At 41.9% G+C, this 14,731-nt stretch overlaps 1 protein-coding gene across 3 annotated transcripts in view; it reads right to left on the reverse strand.

Annotated features, from left to right (window-relative positions):
* Positions 1 to 2,106: 2,106 nt before the first annotated feature.
* Slc25a24 (solute carrier family 25 member 24) overlaps positions 2,107 to 14,731 on the reverse strand; it is a 44,931-nt gene continuing 32,306 nt past the window's right edge. For all 3 annotated transcript variants that reach the window (XM_070006166.1, XM_070006168.1, XM_070006167.1), the window contains 4 exons: positions 12,229 to 12,336; positions 10,977 to 11,144; positions 7,973 to 8,123; positions 2,107 to 4,100 (listed from right to left, as the gene is read on the reverse strand). In XM_070006166.1, coding sequence (XP_069862267.1) covers positions 3,916 to 4,100; positions 7,973 to 8,123; positions 10,977 to 11,144; positions 12,229 to 12,336 — 612 coding nt within the window. In that variant the 3' untranslated portion in view covers positions 2,107 to 3,915. The remainder of the gene's footprint in view (positions 4,101 to 7,972; positions 8,124 to 10,976; positions 11,145 to 12,228; positions 12,337 to 14,731) is intronic.

A 14,731-nucleotide genomic window follows, 5' to 3' on the forward strand; every position in this document is an offset into this window, starting at 1 on the left:
GGACAGCAAAGACCTGCTGAGGGAGGCATGTCTTCAGCGACTGCTGGACAAATTGCTCTAGAACAGGTGGACAGGGTGAGTGTGAACTCTAGATATCTATAACCACCCAAGTTTATAAGGTAGCCTAGGAAACTTCAACACACCCAGGCAGACCCGCCTCTAATTCAGGATTAGCAAAATAGGAAACACTCATTTGTTATATGATTGATTTGTTATATGAGTGTCTGACTTTGCACAGGTGGATTCAAAACAAATCAAAGTCAACTAACAAAAAGATAATAATAAAGGATTTCCAGGAACCAGAGGCTCGTGCCTGTAATCCCAGCTCGACTATACAGGAGGCTGAGATCTGAGGATCTTGGTCTGAGGCCTTGAGGCCAAGTAGGAAAGTCCATGAGACTCTTAGCTCCAATTCAACACCAAGAAGCCAGAAGTGTAGGTTTGAGCACAAAAGCTCCAGGACAGGGCCTGGGCCCTAAGTTCAAGCCCAGGACCAGCACCCCCTCAAAAAATAAAAAGGAAAAAAAAGATTGCCAGTAAGGTTGTAAAATGTGCATGAAGACAAATAAAATACAAACAAGTCAATCAGAGAAGCAAGTGAACTCTATAGTCTTGTCCATTTGATAAGCTTAAATGTCTCTGTAATTTTTAGGAAAATACCTAGATTGTTTAGCCTCTTAAGTTCCTACTCTCTTGAAAACTTACAATTCTCCCTGGAGGAAGAGAGGTCCATCTACATGCTGGGGAGAAGGGGAGGGATGCCTTCCAGAAGTTGTCTTGCTTGTGATAGAAATGGTGCTTGCCAGAAATGTAGAAACGGAACTCTCACAGGAGAGATGTTGGAATCGTGTTTAGGGCCCGTCACTAAAGAACTGCTGTTATTACAACTAAAGTGAGAAGAGGGGTGGAGTGAAAATAAAAGAGGAGAGGGGAAGACAGAGGAGAGGAGAGGGAAAGTGAGGAGAGGAGAGATGGGAAGAGGAGGATGGGAGGGGAAGGCAGGAAGGAGGGGAGAGGAGAGAGTCCGGCTAATGGGCCTCCCTGATCAGCCCTCTACCTCCTCCGCCTTGCCTCTTTCTCCATGTGTTTCCACCTGCAGCCACTGCAGCCAGGCTCCCTATCTGCCCGGTGCAGGTGCTTGCTAACTACTCCTTCAAAGAGCACATGACTGAATGAGTGCTGGAATGGGTAAGCACCAAGATGGTGCTTACCAAGTTCGACCCTGCTGTGTCCTGTGGCAGAGGATCACGCTAGCTTCCCCCTCAGATGATCCTGCCACCCCCCAGCCATCCCCATACATGGAAGCAAAGGACAGGGCCATTCTTCACCACTAATAGTGCTGCTCTTCTGGGGTGCTTTTCTCCGAAAACTTGCTGACTGAAGGGCTGGCAAAATGTGTGTCTGGAGAAGAAAAGCATGCCACCTGGTTGGTTATACATGCAACTCCGTGGGAAGCTCCAAGAACAAATGACATCAGCGCAACCCCTGTCCTGGTGAAGCTCCACTTTCTTGGCAGGAAGACAAAACTAAGAGGTCAAGAAACAAATCTGGCAGCATTTTCCAAGTATCAGAGGGGCTGAGAGCACTCTACAGGGTGTGAAAAGTCCTGAAGTTGCGGCAAGACTTTTTCTATGGTCTTTTTTTATTTGGGGGAGGGGGGGCGGTTGTGGGGCCTGAACTCTGGGCCTGGACGCTGTCCCTCAGCTCTTCAGCTCAAGGCTAGCGCTCTACCACTTGAGCCACAGCGCCACTTCTGGCTTTTTTCTTTTTGCTTATATGGTGCTGAGGAATCAAACCCAGGGCCTCAGGCATGCAAGGCAAGCGCTTTACCACCGAGCCACCTTCCAGCCCCTTCTATGGTCTCTTGACCATAGAAAATAATTTCTTTTACAAATTTGACTTACCAGTAAATTCTCACAGTTTCAAGACAAATATACTCCACACCAAGATGGGGTGAGAAAGTCCCTTGCTTGGATTTCTGGCTGTAACCCTAGTTGATACGGTGGGACCTAGCATTGTGTGATTAGTAAGTTTCTCTCACAATGAAGAAACAAGTCATTTTACAAACAAATATTTTTAATATAAAAGAGAAGTAAATATGCAATCATGCAAGAAATAAGCTATCTTCAACTTGAAGCTTTTCTCTTTCCAAAAGATACAAGATGATTTTTTTTCAAAAGATAACAAGAGGCACAGTGAAATCACATTCATACCTATGAGGAACAATTTCAGTTCATAATGAAGTGCAAATAGTTTCCATAGTTTTCACCAGCTTGAAATTAAAAAAACAATGTTGGCACAATTATTATTTTCCATAATTTTATGAGTTACAAAAAAGAAAGCACTAATCATGTACTTTAATATTGTCATTTTATGTGTTTTATCCCCAAAATTACAAATAATCCTGAAGGTAGAGTCTCAGGTTTATCAAATCTTGTATAAAAGTTTTTAGACATGTATTGAGCATAAGTAATGTATTACTTAGACAAAACTAAGTAATAGAATATGGTTCACGCAACTACCTTTTCTGTTTATTTCACTTTTGAAATAAAAAAGAGGTAGGTTCAAAAGAAGCAAGTGCCTATTATGTGATTAGATTTTCATGAAAATGTTGGCCATCTATAAAAAAAGATCAAATGAGTCTGCAAACCAATTTTTTAAAAAAAACAACTCCAATGAATAAATATCTTCCTAAGTTCTAAGCACTCAAATTAGAAAAGAAAGAGTTGACCACAAAAAAAAGGCTTATAATGCTACCACTATTATAAATTAAAGATTCTATTGTGTCCCTAAAACTTGAGACAAGTGAAAATGTGGATAATGTATGATTTACACATTTAAATATAGGTATTTAATATATAGGACTAGTATTATTACTATTGATATGTACTTTTCTCAGCTTTCTGCTGCTCAAATCCAGAATGGAAGGTTCGAAACAATTCAGCAAGGAAGAAGAAATCAGTGTACCATTCACCCATGATCAACACTTCATGTCAGTGGGAGAGGAAGTTCAGATGACAACAAATGGTCCCAAGAAGCCTTCTTGATTAAAACAGAATCTGATTCAAAAAGTAGGAAACGAAGGACTAACGAAAGGATGTAATTCCAACACAGGTGCAAGTAAAAGAGGTTTGCTTCAAGCAAAACGTTTCCAAGCAATGACAGAATAACAGAATCTTACACTTAAGTTTTCTCATGCTGATCATTTAACAGTAATATAAGGCCATCAGTGTTCAGCTCCAGGAACCAAATAATAATGGAAGTAAAAAGGAAAAATGACTACATTGAAATAAATATTATCTCATTGTTGCTCTGTATAAATTTGCCCTTGTGTCCGTCCCTGCTCTGCTCTTAGAAAGACAAGAATATAAACTTTATACTTACATAGCTGTTATAAAGTATATTTTAAATATACTGACTTTTAATTAGTGGTTCTCTGAGGAAATTTTAAGAAGTCTATTAAGACATTTAAAATGTATAAAATAAGTTCACTCTCAAGATTTTCTGATCATCGTGCTAATCTTTAAAAAAGACATTTGTATATCAAAGAATTGGCATAAATTTGAACCAACCAGAATATAGAGATCAGTGAATGATAATTCTACCACACAAAACAAATACAGTTTACACAAGTACATTTTCAGGTTTATACTTCCAGGCTCTAATCTATAGAAGGACTCATCGGAAAAGTGCAGTTTTGTGGTTTTTTTCCAAAACGTATATATAAAACTATGATTTAAAAAAATTGCTGAGTATTTAAAATTGAGCCCAAATGTTTTGAAATGATCGCTAATAAGACACTTCCCTTTTGTACAAAAGAAAATAATACGCAGCTGCTTTGGATCCTGGTCTCGAAGTCAGTGCAGAGAATGTGGAAGTTTTCACTCATCGTGCCAAAGCAGAAATTTCAACTTGTCATTTCTGGGTGACGCCTAACGTCTGCTTCATGTTTTCGTACACCACGTAACTGATGCCTACGGCAGGAAGGACCTTCATGAAGTTTGGGGTAATGCCCCTATAGAGCCCTGGCACGCCTTCTTTGGAAATGATTCGGCGAAAGAGGCCCATCATGCTCAACTGCTCAGTTTCTTCCACCATGGCTAGAAATATATACATACATGTATTTTTAAAGGCTAATTCAATACTCAAGCATGTGAGATAAGCGTTATAATAAACAACTCCGATTTCAAAATGATGTCCAAAATGCAACACAAGGATAAAGTGCACCCCAAGGGAACCAAGAAAATACCCTTTAAAGAGCACCGAATAGGGAGTTCTCTACCTATAATAATGATAATAGTCATCACAATTTTTTATTAGCTTTTTTATCTTTTTAAAGGTTTGTTATTATTTTAAGTAGTTGTACAAAAGAATCTGCATTCAGCAAAGCAGGTCCTAACTGCAGTGCATCTTGATCAATCAACATTCTCAACCCCCCTTTCCATCCCTCCTCTTCCCTTACTTTTCTTAATTTGTAGGATATGTATTGAATTTTTTTTGCCATTTAACCAAGCAGATTCTGTATCACATCTTGATCTGTTCTTTATTGAGGAATTACCATGTGCTTGATACTGAGTTAATTACTTTCCATGCTAGCCCTACAAAGTAAATGGCTTCATTTAATGACTGAGAAATTAGAGGCTTGGAGCGATCCTAAAACCTTCAGTTAGCAGGTGGTAGAGCCAAGAGCTCACGGCCCCCAGACTCTGAAAACATAACTCACCATAGCTTTCCCTGCCTCCTCCCTTACCACACCAAGCACATAAGGAAGAACAGTTCAATGCTGGGACTCAGGGGAAGCGAGGGGACACTTTGGGAATCTTAGAAAACGTTCTGGGAACCTGGGCCTTCTCGACGATCTCAATAGGCAAGGGGAGGCCTGTGTCACTGGCAACACACAGTCAAGGGCAGGAACCCCACACAGCAAGGGGATCTGGTGACTTTTGGACATGGACCACCAAGAGGCTGCCGTGGAGTCGTACCATTAGGGATGGAGAAATGGAGATGGAGCCAATCTGAAGTGGGCTTTGGAATTTACTTTGAAGACACTGAGGAGTGACAGAGAGAGAGAGAGAGAGAGAGAGAGAGAGAGAGAGAGAGAGAGAGAGAGAGAGAGAGAGAGAGACAGAGACAGAGACAGAGACAGAGACAGAGACAGAGAGAGAGACAGAGAGAGAGAGAGAGAGAGAGAGAGAGAGAGAGAGAGAGAGAGAGAGAGAGAGAGATATGTCTGAGTGGATATAAAATAATCAGGCCAGCCAGGTACTGGTGGCTCCTGCCTGTAATCCTAGCTAGTAAGGAGGCAGAAAAGCCCCTGAAACTCTAGAGCACCCAGGGGCAGCACACACACACACACACACACACACACACACACACACACACACACACACACACACACACACACACACACACACACACACACACACACACACACACACACACACACACACACACACACACACACACACACATCAGAACTTGAGTTAACCAATGACAAATTTGGTGGCCATGCCAAGACCGGGACTAGAACTTGCAGACTAGAGAGAAGGACTCGCCTGGCTCATAACGTTTGAGTCAGACTGCCTGCCATCAGCTCCTAGCTCCACTACTTTCCAAATGCTTATAACCTGGTGCAAATTCTTAATCTCCCTCTGCACCAGTTACTCCCCTGCCAAGTGTGAACAATATTACTATTGGGTTCCTTAAAATGGTTATGGCGAGAGAATACACATGTGACATTTAGTTTGCTACTTGGCACCTTCCTGGGCAGCCATGACTGTCTTGCGTTATTATTCTGCCCCAGTGCCTTTTTCCACATGTGTTTCCTCAGGCTGAAATGCTTTTTCTATTCATTTCTTTTCTCTCTTTTTTCCTGGGTGAGCCAGTCTTGGGGCTTGAACTCAGGGCTTGTGAATTGTCCCTTAGCTTTTTAGATCAAGGCTAGCACTTTAGTACTTGAGCTACAGCTTCATTTCTAGCTTCTTTTTTTTTGTTCATTGGAGATAAAAGTCTCACAGACTTTCCTGCCCATGCTGGCTTCAAACCATGATCCTCAGATCTCAGCCTCCTGTGTTGCTAAATTAGGTGTGAGCCACCAGGATGGCTGGAATACTTTTGTCTTGACTCACTTTTCCTTCCCGTGCTCATCTCACTCATATTTGTTTTCCTAGTTCCAGCTGAGTTAGGGAAGAGCCTTGTTTTGAACTCTCCTAACAAAGAGGAGGTGGTTTGATGTGTGTGTTTACTTGCTATGCCTTCTCTACCAGCTGTTGAGTGCTCTGATGGCATCTGGCAGAGTGCCTAGAGTCCAGGCTCAAAAATTAGTAGTAATTAGTGGATAAACACTTGGTCAAAGGAGGGATGGGTACATCTGGAAGACAGATTGAAGGTGGAGACACAGATGCAGACCATTTACTATTAAAAGGAAAGAGCTAGCCTCCCTTGGTTCATGCCTGTAATTCTACCTATTCAGGAAGCTAAGATTTGAAGATCATGGTTTGAAGCCACATTGGGCAGAAAAGTCCATGAAACTCCTATCTCTAATAAATTACCAAAAAAGCCAGAGCTGTAGCTCTGTGGGACTGAAGCTCTAGCAGTAGAGCACTAGCTTTGAGCAAAAGAAAAAGTTTGAGAGACAGAACCCAGGCCTGGAGTTCAAGGCGTAGGACTGTCCAAATATACATACATACATACATACATACATACATACATACATACATACATACATACATACATACATACATACATGGAATGTGGGAAAGATGGGGGAGACTGACAGAAGAGGTAATATTGATCAAGAAGCATTTTACTCAAATACTGTCATGTTGAATTGAAACCCTTTTGTATAACTAAAGAGAATTTAAAATTATAAGTGAAAAATAAAAACAAAAGGAATGAACAACAGTGAGTGAAACTGACCAGGGAAAAGGGGTGGGGAAAGGAAAAGAAACACATTAGAATGCATGAATGGAACAGCATTAAAAGTCAGCAGCGGTAACAAGAGAATAACCAATGTGCTGGCAAAAGAATCAGGCTAGCAGCACAGTATCATTTAAGCCAGTGAAGGGAGAGACCCAGATCAAGCACACTAACAGCAACTCCAGCCATCACTTCTTGAGAATTTAACAAGTACATGTGCTTTACTTACACTGTTGATAGGTCCTTTCATTACCATTCACAGAAGAAAATGAAAACCCAGAGTTGGGGCAAGAACCTACCCCCAAACCCTTCTACTTATCAAACCTAGCCAGGAAGCAGTAGCTTCCAGCTATAATTATAGCTACTCAGAAGGATGAGAGCTCAGCAATGAAGTTCAAAGCCAGCTTGGGCAGAAAAGACTTCAATCTAATTAATCCGCAAAAAGCTAAAAATGGAAAGTGGGACTCAAGTGGTAGAACAGCAGCCTTGAGCAAAAAAAGCCAAAGGAGACTGAGAGCTCCAGTAAGGGAAAAAAAAAGCAAAAGGGATACCAAACTTTATATACTTTTATTACACACACACACACACACACACACACACACACACACACAACACATCATTCTGCTTCTATATAAATCATGCATGCACATGCACTATATCCATGGCTTTGGAAAAGGGAGATTTAGAAAATGAATTTCTAAAAATTAGAAATCTTAGGGAGGGCTTGAGAATTCTTCCATTTAAAAACAAAATAACACAGCTGTGCACTAGTGGCTCACACCTGTCTTCCTAGCTACTCAGGAGGCTGAGACCTGAGGATAGCAGTTGGAAGCCAGCCTGGGCACCAAAGTCTGTGAGATTCTCATCTCCAACAAACTACTCATAAAAGGCTAGAAGTAGCCCTGTGTCCCAAGTGGTAAAACACTAGCCTTAAACAGATGCAGCTCAGGGACAGTGCCAGGCCCTGAGTTCAAGCCCCAGGACTGGCAAAAAAAAAAAAGTACATGGTTGACACAGCCCTGTTATCAGTACCATCCTTTAACCAAAACCTCACCTTGAGCCTGCATTCGAGTTCTCACCAGAGACAAAGGATAGCTGGCCAGCTGCCCACAGGTACTGGACAAGGCCCCACAGCTCAGCAACACCATGACCCCTGGGTTGACAGAGTCTTCTGCAAAATTATCCAGCCAGTATGACTTCAAAAGCTGCCAAAAAAAAGAAACAAGAAGAAAAATTATCAATAACTAGCTGCTTCCACTTAATACAAACATTCTCACAGCGAGTCTTGTCTTCAACAAAGAAGGGTCACTTGCTTTGCGCATTGGGGTGTCAGGTTGTCAGCAACAGCTCTGGTGAGAAAAGTAGGAATTCAAAACACAAGAGGATCTGCACTGGGTGCTCATTTTCTTCCAAACAAACATGGAGATCAACAGCACACAAAATGTTCTAAGATGTAAACATTTTTCTACATACCAGAAAGAAATTAGGAGAATAGTAGTTCGAGACCAGGCCAAGCCAAAAAAAAAAAAAAAAAAAAAAGCAAGATCCTTTCTCAATAAATAAGCATGGTGGTATACTACTGTAATCCTAGCTACAAAAAGGAAACAGAGACAGGAAGGTTGGTTGCTCTACCAATTGAGCCACACCACTAGCCTGGCTCTTTGCTGTTATTTTTGGAGATGAAGACTGTCAGGCTCTTCCTGAGGCTGGTCTCAACACATTATCCTCCAGGTCTCAAGGGTACACTTAAATGATTTAAATGGTAATTTTTATATTCACACATCCAAGACAACAGATTAACCAATCCAAGAAGAGATGATCAGGAGACTCAGCAATGGTTTTCATATGGGTAGAAGAGATGCACTCTAACTATAAATAGACTAGCATGGTCAATCAGTGCAAATCAGCAACCCAGCCTTCTCTGTCAATGTTATCCAGTCTTATGCACAGCCATTAAACATTCACACACCTGGCAGCACAGTCAATTCATTTATACCACAAGCCTCACACGAATCTGAATAGCACCTTGCAACAGTGATGCAAAGGTATTTATCACTAGGCAACAGGAAAATTTTAGTTCCACTGTAATCTCCCTCATCTATGTGGTCCCTCCCTGACCTAAATATCATTAGGAGTCACACAACAGTATAGACACACCATGAAAGAGTGCTCTGCCAATAGACGGAATGAAGATCTCATACCTGCCAGGACATGAATAAACCCTGAAGGTATTATTAAGGTCTTAAGTGAAGTGAGTCAGACACAAAATACCAACAGCATATGATTCCACTTATGAAACATCAGATCAATCTAAATTCATAGAAACAGGAAGTAAATTGGAGGTTATAAAGGGGTGAGAGGAAATAGAGTGACTGCCCACTGGTTTAAAAGTTTCTGTTTGAGCCGGGCGCTGGTGGCTCACGCCTGTAATCCTAGCTACTCAGGAGGCTGAGATCTGAGGATCGCGGTTCAAAGCCAGCCCGGGCAGGAGAGACCATGAGACTCCTATCTCCAATAAACCACCAGAAAACCGGAAGTGGCGCTGTAGCTCAAGTGGTAGAGTGCTTGCCTTGAGCTGAAGAGCTGAGGGACAGCGCCCAGGCCCAGAGTTCAAGCCCCACGACCGACAAAAAAAAAAAAAAAAAAAAAAAAAGTTTCTGTTTGAACTTTTTGAGCTGACAAAAACATTTTGCAATTCTAGCTTGGTGAAAACTGCACAAATTATGAATATAACTAATGTTGTTTAATGATACACTAAAATGGCAATTTTATATTCTATTTTACCATAATTTGTGATATGCCAAATGTGCAAACTGTGATATGCCAAAAAGCCACTGATATGTTGAACTGTATGCTTTAAGTAGGCTGACTTGGGATATGCATTTTATCTCAATCAAGCTCTATGTTTAAGAAAGTATTCATTATACATTCCTTCTTCCCCTGAGTTATAAATTGTATTCCTCAACATGTATCCTGGCTTACGTTTATCATGCACATCTGACCACACTGCTTTAGTTTTTGTTGTCCAGCTCCCCACCACATCTCCTTTTTCCTTCCTTTCCCTTCCTTTCCTTCTTCTCTCTTACTCTTTTTCTTCCTCTTTCTGTCTGAGGTACTAGAAATCAAACCAGGGCCTTGTGAGTGTTAGGCAAATACCCAGCCCTTGCTCAATTGAGACACAGTCTCATTATGTAGATGAGGATGGCCTAGAACTCACTACATAGTAAAAACTGGCCTCAAAGTCTTGATCTTTCTACTTCCGTGCCCAGCTCAAGCCTTCAGTTTGAGTCTTTCTTCCAAACCCTAGCTCTAGTATATCACCCAGGGGCTTATGAACAGGATGTGCTCTGTAAATGCTCATCAGACTCATAAAATATTAAATAACTTCTATGGCAGGAATCTGAGATGTGTGTTTTGATTTGTCTGTCTAGTAGTTACATTAATCACTTAGCTACCAATTTAAACAAAAAATGTGACATTGTTTTTCTGCCTTCTTCAAGGTGGAAATAAACATCCCTCGAAGGAGAAAAGGCCTGTTCAAAGTAGAATGTAAGCCAGGAACTGGTGCCTCAGCCTGCAATCCTAGTCAAGAGGCTGAGATCTGAGGATTGCAGTTCAAAGCCAGAAGAGGCAGGAAAGTCTTCTTATCTCCACTTAACTTCCAAAAAGAAAAAAAAAAAGAGTTGGAAATGGAGCTTTAGCTCAGTGTTAGAGCTCTAGCCTTAATCATAATAGCTCAGGGATACTGTCCATACCCTGAGTTCAAGCCCCACAACTAGCACCAAAACAAAACAAAAAAAAGTAGAATGCATTCATGTATAAAATTGTCACAATAACATTCTTTGATGTCATAGATGTATATCAATTCAAACTCAAATATATGTTCATTCAAATTAAAGAAAGGGACAGGGGAGAGGAGGGATAAAAAGGGAAGGCAAAGTAGAGGAGAGGACAAAAAGAAGGAAGGATCTCATACCCAAGGTCTCTTAAACAGACTATGTGCATAGAGAGCTAAGAATGCATGCCTTAGAACTACATCAGCACTGCTACAAACTCACCTCATACACAGCAAGATCAATGCCTGCGTAAGGTATGATGCCTAGCAAATTGGGAACATAACCTTTGTAAAAAGCCCCAATGCCTTCACGTTTCAAAATCTTCTTGGCACAATCATATATTCCATAATATTGCCCAGTTTTGCCAACTGCTAGCCGGGTTTTCAAAACCTGGATAGAAAAAAGGTAACAAGATAACTATGTTTATACTAATTCACAATGGAAATCAACAGGAACAAATTTTAGGGCACATAACTACTAACAAATCTTGTCATTCAATGACTACCCTATTTGTTGGCCATGCTCTTGTGTATTACCTCCATTGAGGGGCCAAGACCAGAGCTGGATGACGAACTTTTGTGGGCAGAGGATCTGAAGGGGGGAAGTGATGAGGACGTGGAGATAAGATAACCCTATCAGTGTGATCAGAAAATGAATTGGTGTATGGTCCAGGCATTGGTGGCTCACACCTCTAATTCCAGCTACTCAGAAAGAGATTGTGGTTTGAGGCCAATCCTAGAAGGAAAGTCTGTGAGACTCATATCCAATTAACCACCAAAAACCAGAAGTGGAGCTATGGCTCAAGTGATAGAATGCCAGCCTTGAGCAAAAAGACTTCAAGGACAGTGCCCAGGTACTGAGTTCAAGCCTTAGCAATAACATCAAGGAAAGAAGGAAGGAAGGAAGGAAGGAAGGAAGGAAGGAAGGAAGGAAGGAAGGAAGGAAGGAAGGAAGGAAGGAAGGAAGGAAGGAAAGAAGGAAGGAAGGAGGGAGGGAGGGAGGGAGGGAGGGAGGGAGGGAGGGAGGAAGGGAGGCAGGGAGGCAGGGAGGGAGGGAGGGAAGGAAAGGGAAGGGAAGGGAAGGGAGGGAAGGAAAGGGAAGGGAAGGGAAAGGAGGGAGGGAGGGAGGCAGGGAGGGAGGGAGGGAGGGAGGGAGGGAAGGGAAGGGAAGGGAAGGGAAGGGAAGGGAAAGGAGGGAGGGAGGGAGGGAGGGAGGGAAACAGGGAAGGAAACAGGGAGGGAGGCAGGGAAGCCGGGAGGGAGGGAGGGAAGCAGGGAGGGAGGGAGGGAGGGAAACAGGGAGGGAAACAGAGAAGGAAACAGGGAGGGAGGCAGGGAGGGAGGGAGGGAGGAAGGCAGGCAGGCAGGCAGGCAGGCTTATTGCTTTCATTTGGGGAGAACTTATAACACAATACATAGCTGATACAAACAGCATTGAGCACCTACACATACCAACACACCATAGTGGTACTTACCTCCATGGGATAGATAAACGTCTGTGCTGTAACTCCAGCCATAGAACCAGAAATAAATCTCTCCAAAGTTCGCACTTGCTGTCCTTCCTCAGTAAGCAACTTCTTGTACTGTATGAATAAGTGTTTGGATGCATATTAATACCTGCTATGGCCGCAACTCTGTCCTCAGGAAATTCCTATGTTGAACCCTAACCCCAAAGGATGGAGTAGGAGATGGAGCCTTTTGAAGGAGGTTTGGTTAGATGAGGTAGAGAACCGGTGACAGGAAGAGCATTCCTCTAGGAGGAGAGCCCAGAAGGACTGCCTTTCATTGATGTATGCATAGAGAAAGGGACATCTGACCCCTCAGCAAGAAAGCAGCTACTGTCTGGCATTAGTAGCTCAAACCTGTAATCCCAGCTATTTTTAGAAGGCTGAGATCTGAGGAGCCTGATTCAAAGCCAGCCAAGCAGGAAAATCCATGAGACTGTTGTCTCCAATTAACCACCAAAAGTCAGAAGTAGAGCTGTGGCTCAAATGGTAGAACATGAGTTAAGAGACAGTACCCAGGCCCTGAGTTCAAAACTCACCAACACACACACGAAGGAAGGAAGGAAGGAAGGAAGGAAGGAAGGAAGGAAGGAAGGAAGGAAGGAAGCAAGGAAGCAAGGAAGCAAGGAAGCAAGGAAGGCAGACAGGCAGGAATCTTCAAACATGGGGAGTATTTATCCTCACTAGAAACTAAATTATCTGGTCCTTGGATCCTTCAGGACTATGAGAAATACATTTCTATTGTTAAAGTCACATAGTTGGTGGTATTTCATTAGGATAGCCCAAGCAAACTAAGATGCTAGCAAAATACTTCCTAAGAATGACCTCATCGATAATGTGATGATGGCGCATCAAATCGCTGCATTACATTACCAATACCTAACAGAAAAGCAAAGCTTAAGTGCCAGCACCTTCAATTTCCTCAATAGTGGTTTTCCAGTTAGAGTTTCACAGAACATAAGCTGTGCTCTGGCTAAAGCAGTTTAAGAGCTTTCATTCCCAAGTGATCAGAAAAAAAAAAAATAGGGTTAATAAATTTTTTTAGATATTTGCCCCTATAATTTCTTTTTAAAGAGAAATTTATTTTCACTAGTGGAAATAAAACCAAAATAAAAGTATTGATCCTCAAAAGACTCCACATAGAGCTCCCCTGTGACCCAGCAATCCCACTTTTGGGCATTTACCCAAATGATCACAAACAAGACCACACTAAAGCTACCAGCACGATTATGTTTATTGCAGCATTATTTACCATAGCTAAGATATGGAACCAACCCAGATGCCCCTCAGTAGATGAGTGGATCAAGAAAATGTGGTATATATACATAATGGAATTCTATGCTTCCATCAGAAAGAATGACATTGCCTCATTTGTTAGGAAATGGAAAGACGGAAAAAATTATATTAAGTGAAGTAAGCCAGGCCCAAAGAAACATAGGTCCCATGGTTTCCCTTATTTGCAATAACTAGTATATGTCCAAGTCAAGCAGGAAAGGTCAGATAAGTTGATGTCAGGGAAATGAGCCCTAAGATATGTATTCAAATGTTTTCTTTTCTTTCATGCGATTGTTTCTAACACATTTATAAGATTATTTCTTTGTTGCTTTGTATGTCCCTCCCCTATGGTATAACCCCTGCTTTCACTGTATTTGATGTTGTTGTAATTTGTGGAGGGGAAGGGAAAAAACAAATCGTTTAAATAGGGATACAGGTGGACCCATTGCAACAATGAGACGTACAAGTCGTTATATCGAAAATGAAAACGAACTTTACAACTTTGGTGGGGGGGGGCTTAGGGGGGTGGGGGAAAATTTTTTTAAAAGTATTGATAAAACAATCTTTGTCAATATTTAACAAACAAATATTTACAACTTAGGAAACCATTTTTGGTAGATGTACAGTTAATTAGACTAGCACATTGACCCCAGTACTTCCTGGCCCACCAGTACCAAAGCAACCCAACAGAGCTGATTGGACCAAAGAGGGAACTATGACTCAAATGAAGTCCAAATATTAACTAGTCTGGATGCTTCTATTATAGGATCTGGAGTCAGGAAGATGTATGCCAGAACCTCTGAGCCAGGTGGCCCTGACAAGTTCATGAACTTCTTCAAGTTGCCTTATCTATGTTAGCACAAGGTATGGCTGTTGCTAGGATTAAATAACACATGATATGAAAATTAGCACTGTGTTGGGCACATGGTGAATGTTCAGAAGTTATTTTTATTACTACTAACAGATTGTCTTCACACTCATGGAAAGAAAAGGTTCTGCCCTTGCAGTGGCTATGGAATTAGCCAGGTGCCTCAAATTCCTTCTCTTGGAAATAGGGTGTGGGTCTGGGAAGGCAATCACTGGTCCCAGGTGGAGACATGGGTAAGACTACAGAGAAAAGCAGACACGAGTGGAGAAGGAGAGAGTCAGAGAGATTCTCTGAGTTTCCTTCCCTTTCTTCCATGCTGCCCATCCTCCC

The sequence above is a fragment of the Dipodomys merriami genome, unplaced genomic scaffold (genome assembly GCF_024711535.1).
Source record: "Dipodomys merriami isolate MVZ:Mamm:240054 unplaced genomic scaffold, mDipMer1.0.p SCAF_7, whole genome shotgun sequence".
Classification (NCBI taxonomy): domain Eukaryota; kingdom Metazoa; phylum Chordata; class Mammalia; order Rodentia; family Heteromyidae; genus Dipodomys; species Dipodomys merriami.